Source organism: Lotus japonicus, chromosome 5 (assembly GCF_012489685.1).
Source record: "Lotus japonicus ecotype B-129 chromosome 5, LjGifu_v1.2".
In the NCBI taxonomy this organism is placed as follows: domain Eukaryota; kingdom Viridiplantae; phylum Streptophyta; class Magnoliopsida; order Fabales; family Fabaceae; genus Lotus; species Lotus japonicus.
The window spans coordinates 11,812,755-11,819,593 of record NC_080045.1 but is presented as its reverse complement, the minus strand read 5'-3'; the positions used below and the strand labels follow the sequence as shown (position 1 = coordinate 11,819,593).

Below are 6,839 nucleotides of genomic sequence, written 5' to 3'. Positions count from 1 at the left end.
AATTTTTAGACTAAAATATTACTATCGACAATGACAATTTACCCATTGTAGAATATTAAAGACTTATTATTACAAAATGTACTACATTCTAACAATGTTAAACTCTAATTAAATTGACGAATAAAGGAAAAATGAGTAACCATCATACCACATTTTGTGGTTGTAAAATTCCAAATCTGCTATTTGTATTATATTCGACTAAGCCATTTAAATATACTGAGTACAACCAAGTAAATTATCGTCGTAATTTAATATTTTATCCCTTAAATTAATAGAGTTTGATTTACAATTTTTATTAAACAACCCTACTACTTACAGCGTTCACCATGACACTACCGAAAAGAATACATGGTTTAAAAATTCAGATTACGCCGGCATTTTCTTTAGGCCATCTAAATCTCGCCTAACAGCTACCACACAAACTCTCATACATTCAAATCAATTAATGAGTCTTACAAAACATATTCATTGCATATCATCACACATGATAATAATCATAATAATTCATAACGTGACAAAATCACCCACTATATATCAATTCAATTATCCCCTTCTTTTCCCGCACCCTTTTCTTGCAATTCAAGCCTTTTTTACTTTCTATATATATTCATACCCTGAACCTTTTCCACAAGAAAATTAACCGAGTGAGAAGAAGCAAGACAGAGGAATCAGAACCCGGAACATGACCTCGGTTTGCATATCCAAATGTGTGGACGACGCACGTGACCCACGCGTTCCGGTTCGGGCCACTTACATGAATCTTTACAAGTGGCCCGAATCGGACGCGGAGTTTGTGAGGTCGGTGACCTCCACCACCGGGAGAAGGGTCCACCAGGGCCATGCCAGGGTGGTGGACAGCATCTCGTGCAGGCAAATGTACCTGAGAAGCTACAAATTTTCCAGGAAAGAGACCATGCCGGAGAAAACGCAGAAGTGCTTTGGGAGGGTGAAGGAGAAAGTGGCGGCGCAGGGAACTAGAAGGGCTCATCATCACGGTGGTAGGAGGAGAAAGAAGTGTTTGGTTTGGAGGAAAATGAAAGAAATCTCATGTGCTGCTTTGGTTAGGATTTTCCACAGGTTCTTGTCTTGCGGCGCTAGTGTAGATGTTGTGAATCAAAAACATTGAGCTTCTTTTAATTGTTAATGTTAGATAATGTTAGATTATAGACTGTGAAATTCTTTTTGTTTCTTCTATTTAGATATAGACAGATGAGTGTTTTTTATTTCCGGGTGTTATGATTTTTTTTTTTGGTTTTTTTTTTTGAGTTGGGTTTAATGAGTGTACGTAAGAAACTAAGAATGACTTTAGAAGCAAGGATCTCTATAATTTTCACATTTGCAGCAAAGTGATTTGGCTAAATCTGCTCTGTTCTAGGTTTTTATTTTCTTCTTTAATTCGTTTATTGCCGACATGCATAATTTTCTGCTTATATGTTTCTACCATACCATAGCCCGTGGTAGACAAGCAAGGGTTACAGCTCTTTGAAATCATAGCTCATAATGAACATCTTTTTGTTCTTTGGCATCTCCCTCATTCATTATCAATTTATCTTTTCAACTTTGATCAACTCACAATTACGTATTTTCCATTTCATTTTCATATACTTTTCTTTCATATTTTTTTTTATTTTCTCGTAACATCTTTTATATGATCTCCTGCCTTTATTTCATATCTCTCCCTAGTATTTTTTAGTATACAACATTTTCCTTTGTGGCTTTCAATCAATAGTTTTGATTAATCTAAGAAATTAGCAAGTGAATACTTATCTTTAGCATCATTTGGAAGTATAGAGAGTTCTCATATATGTACGGAGAAATGGGTAGAAAGTAGAAACATAAGATATAACCAGCGATTTCATTCATCTAATACATCTTTCTCGCATTTGATATTTTGATTCCTCTATTGAGTCTGGAAAGATAGTCATCATGTGGGCTACATTCAGGCCCCTTACCCACTTAGGAGATTTTCAAGTATCTTCTCCAACCAAGCATATGAAACTGCATCTTTAGGATTAAACAATCTTTCAAGCTATCTCTTAATTCTCAGAATGGTGTAGATAGAGACTTTAAAAAGTTCTAAACAATCTCAAGCTGAGAGTAACAAGAAACTTCATTGAATCGAAGGCACCAGACAAGAGAGCATGTTATTTGATTAATCAGAATAATGTAACTATGCCTAGGAAAATGGGTGGATTGACGATTAGAGATGTTGTCATATGATACTTCTTTACATGGAAAAGTTGTATAGCCCCTAGCACAAAATTTTGTAAAATTATGAGTTAAAGTTCTTTCTCATAAGTGACTTCGTAACACATGCATCTATTTTTATGTCTCTCAGATTAATGGATGTTAATATCGTTAGAAAGGCATAAACGGAGCTAGAAACTAGTTGAAGGATTGTGATGAGAGAACAGCAAAAACCGCACCATTGAAACTGCATCTAAGTCTTCCCCTTAATACATCTTAGCTCACCATCTAGAGTCCACTCATATGTAATTGTTTGGGTTTCACGAGTGTACTATGCGATGATGGTGACAACTAGATAAAGGGTTATTATGGTCTTATGGATCAAGGGGGTACTTTACCAACAAAAATCGAAGCTTTGAGTTGTATGCTACATTTAGTTTGGAATATGGATATGAGGAAGAGGAAGGTTACTTGTGAGTGATTGTATGAACATTATATCCGCTTTACAAACAGAAGCTATCATGGATACCCTGGAGAGCTCAAAATATTTGCAACAATGAGAGTGAAGACCCATGATAGTTTAACTATTATGGACTTTCCACTTTGTGCTTCAAAGTTCAAACTCGTTTGTTGAGGGATAGTTTAGGGTCGTCTTGGTAGTATGTATCAGATGTTTGTTTTATTTTCCCTTGGCACAAAAAAATTACATAATTCGAACAAAAACACCATGTGAGAATTTGTACTTGAGATCCATTAAGCATTAGCAGCACAATCAATCTAAATGGGGAAATGATTGATTTCAAACTTATTGCTTACATGTTTATATCACCATCATCAATATATTGGAATTAATTACCGCTGATTGCTTTCAAACTTATTAGCTGCTTATTTTGAAATTCTTACAATTCATCTTGAAAAACTTCAAGCCATATAGCATTGCTCATCCAAATGATGCTGATGGCATTATCAGAAGAGACCAAGTGATTGATCCAAGAAAGCAACAAGTGAAGGATTTTCATTAGGGTGAATGTAGTAGATACTAGGAAGGCTCATGTTGAGAAGAAAGTATAGCAGACGAAGAAGGTAAATCCATTGGAAAAAAGGTAGAAGAAGCTTCAGATAAAGACATTTATGGAAATAGTGGGAGAAAATATCAACTGATATCGTGTTAGTGAAAATGAACAGAAAGCTTGACTGATGTCATTGTTGAAGGACAGTTATGTACAAAGATGAATCATCTTCACTATTACTAAGACACCCAATAATTGTGTGACTAACTTACTTCATCCAAGACAAACAGTGATCGCAGTTATATATATGCCCAGTAAATAAAAGTACGGGTGTTATAACCGCCAACCATAGGATAAAAACGGATATATGAAATGTGAATATTAGCATGTTCGGATCAATTTCCCTTAGAATCTGATCTGGCACCCATAAGCTATTGACAACAACATCTCCCTACAATTGGTTTTGACATTAGAATCAATTGTACAATGATTTACAGGTAATTCTTTACCGATGCCCTACCATGGTCATCCATAAATATCAATTGTTAGGCACCATCTGCATGATTTACCAACAATCAGGTTATTATAACCAAGTAAGGAATAACCTTTCCCTCAATTGCCAACCCTTGGAGGGAGGGTTTCTCTTTTTTAGAACAATCATAAATCAAAGATTCAAATTTTTAAATAGATTTCAAACAACAAACATGATTAACAAAAAAAGGGTCAGGATTCAAATAAAATTCCAACTTTCATGTTATTACAATGACCAAAATCCGGATGGTGTTTGCAAATCTATCAGGGCGTCAATGTAGAACCAGTTACCGCTTCATCGTTTATGACGGGAAAATAAGAAACACTCTAACTAAGCGGGCAAGAATGACATACCCTAGGTAAATGTTGGTTCTACGTTGGTGCCCTTGTATGTGGAGGATTCTACTTTTATCCCCATCTAAGCGAGCAAGAATTATATACCTTAGGTAAAATATTTTCAAGCTTAGATAACACGTCCTAGCAGGCAGCAGTTGTTAACGACCAACTTATCAATCAAAATAGACTTAAAAGCTTTGTTGAGAGCACTCACAAATTAGAAAGATTTTAGCTCACACTACCCTTGTGCAGTAAGAAAAACATGGGGTGGTGGGGAGGAAGACAGGAGAATTTGTTGGGTGAGTTGGTCCCAAATTTGTAAACCAAAATTGGCGGGTGGCCTTGGGGTTCGAGATTTAGAGAAATTTAATGTTGCTTTACTTGGAAAGTGGAGATGGCGATTTCTTCATAATAGAGAGAGCAGTTATGGTGTCAAGTTTTATCTGTAAAATATGGGCATGGGGCAACTTCAAAGACTTCTATTTGGTGGAGGGATTTAATTAAATCTTGTGCGGGGGAGGCGGCTGGCTACTGGTTTGAGGGTTGTGTGAGTAGGAGGGTTGGGGAAGGAAATGATATCCAGTTTTGGAATGAAGACTGGCATGGTGGGGTAAATTTAAGGAGAAATTTGCTGATTTGTATTGTATACCTGAGCAGCAACAGGATAAGGTGACATCGATGGGGTCGTGAAATGATGATAGTTGGTTATGAGATTTGAAGTGGGTGGCAATTTGCAGGGTGAGTGGCAGGAACTTATGAAGATTATTTCTTCTGTAAGTTTGGTGAGGGGAAAGAAAGATTCGTGGTGTTGGATAAAGGAAGGGAATGAGATCTATACTGTTAGCTCTGCTTATGAGGAGCTTATGAATTTTGACAATTCGGATGAGGAGGTCCGTATTCAGATATTTGTGGGCAAGCCCCTACGAACGCAATTGCTTTAGGGTGGAGAGTTTTAATTGATCGTGTTCAAACTAGAACAAATTTGATGAGAAGGAATGTTACTATTGATAGCTCTATTTGTCCCTTGTGCTTACAATATGAGGAATCAACGAATCATCTATTTTTCTCTTGCTCGGTTTCATGGCAGATTTGGGCTCTTGTGAAAAATTGGCTGGATGGTTCATGGTTCTTCCAGCTTTTGCTAAGGAGCACTTGCAGCAATTTGTTTGTGTTGGTTCTGGTTCAGTCAGGAAGGGGCTCTTGGTGGTTTGACTAGCAAGTATATGGCATTTGTGGGTGGGCATAAATGGTAAATTTTTTAGAGGGGAAGATGTCCAACCTATACAGATTTTGAGCAGATCAAACTGAAAGCTTGTGGCTAAGAGCAAAGCATAGAAATTTCCTCCATGCAATTTCAGAGTGGTATAGCGAACCAGTTGCATGTTTCTCTGTAATGTCACGCATTTTTTTTTTGTAAGTTTGGTGAGGGGAAAGAAAGATTCGTGGTGTTGGATAAAGGAAGGGAATGAGATCTATACTGTTAGCTCTGCTTATGGATTTTGACAATTCGGATGAGGATGTCGTATTCAGATATTTGTGGGCAAAGCCTGTACGAACGCAATTGCTTTAGGGTGGAGAGTTTTAATTGCTCGTGTTCAAACTAGAACAAATTTGATGAGAAGGAATGTTGCTATTGATAGCTCTATTTGTCCCTTGTGCTTACAATATGAGGAATCAACGAATCATCTATTTTTCTGTTGCTCAGTTTCATGGCAGATTTGGGCTCTTGTGAAAAATTGGCTGGGATGGTTCATGGTTCTTCCAGCTTCTGCTAAGGAGCACTTGCAGCAATTTGTTTGGGTTGGTTCTGGTTCAGTCAGGAAGGGGCTCTTGGTGGTTTGGCTAGCAAATATATGGCATTTGTGGGTGGGCATAAATGGTAAATTTTTTAGAGGGGAAGATGTCCAACCTATACAGATTTTTGAGTAGATCAAACTGAAAGCTTGGTTGTGGCTAAGAGCAAAGCATAGAAATTTCATCCATGCAATTTCAGAGTGGTATAGCGAACCAGTTGCATGTTTCTCATGTTTGTAATGTCACTCATTTTTTGCCTGGTTCTAGATGTTTTGAATTTGCAGGACCTATTTGCATGATGGAACAATTTCTTGGAAGATTGATGCTAGCATATACGCTGGGAGGCATGCTGTGGGATGGAATTTGATGGATTTTTTGCCGTGGAATGGATACCATGATGCTCGTGGGTCCTGCAATGTTTCATTGTGATGGCTTGATCAAAGTAGCATGTCATGTTTGTTGTACAATGAACACATCATGATGGTGGGGCTTCTTTGGGTATCAGACATGCTTGGAGGTTGGATCCTGGAGTGATACCCGATCTTGCTTGGAAGGAATTTGAAGGCTTACTAACTACACAGTTTGCTACTGGAATTTTGGCTACTGCATTGTCCTGATGTTTTGTATTGAGCAGCTAAAATTAGTCATTTTACTAGTTGTGTTATTTTATATAGTCCTCCTTGGAGATTTCAATTAAGATTTGTGTACTTCTTTTACTTCATTAGGTTTTCCCAAGGGGGTTTTTCCTGGTAAGGTTTTAATGAAGCACTTTTCCTAGTCTTTCTCTAAGGAGGTGGTGGGTACTATCAGCTAGTTGGTGATCATTGATCTAGCTATTGTAAAGTTGATACATTTATTTTTTCTTTCTCTTGGTTCCTACTTGTATTGGGTTGAAGTAACCCTTGTACTTCATTTAATATATTTTATCCAGCTTATCAAAAGAAAATCATCATGGCAGTTAAATGATGGCAATAACATACG

General features: G+C 37.2%; 1 protein-coding gene across 1 annotated transcript; it reads left to right on the top strand.

Annotated features, from left to right (window-relative positions):
• The first annotated feature begins 647 nt into the window (after positions 1-647).
• LOC130720123 (uncharacterized) lies at positions 648-1,206 on the top strand. Its single transcript, XM_057570742.1, has one exon. The coding sequence runs from the start codon at positions 683-685 to the stop codon at positions 1,124-1,126; it is 444 nt and encodes a 147-aa protein (XP_057426725.1). The 5' UTR covers positions 648-682; the 3' UTR covers positions 1,127-1,206.
• The last annotated feature ends 5,633 nt before the right edge of the window (positions 1,207-6,839 follow it).

Bases quoted from the DNA above. Each gene is read 5' to 3' on its own strand.
- LOC130720123 (XM_057570742.1), top strand. From the start codon at position 683: ATGACCTCGGTTTGCATATCCAAATGTGTGGACGACGCACGTGACCCA.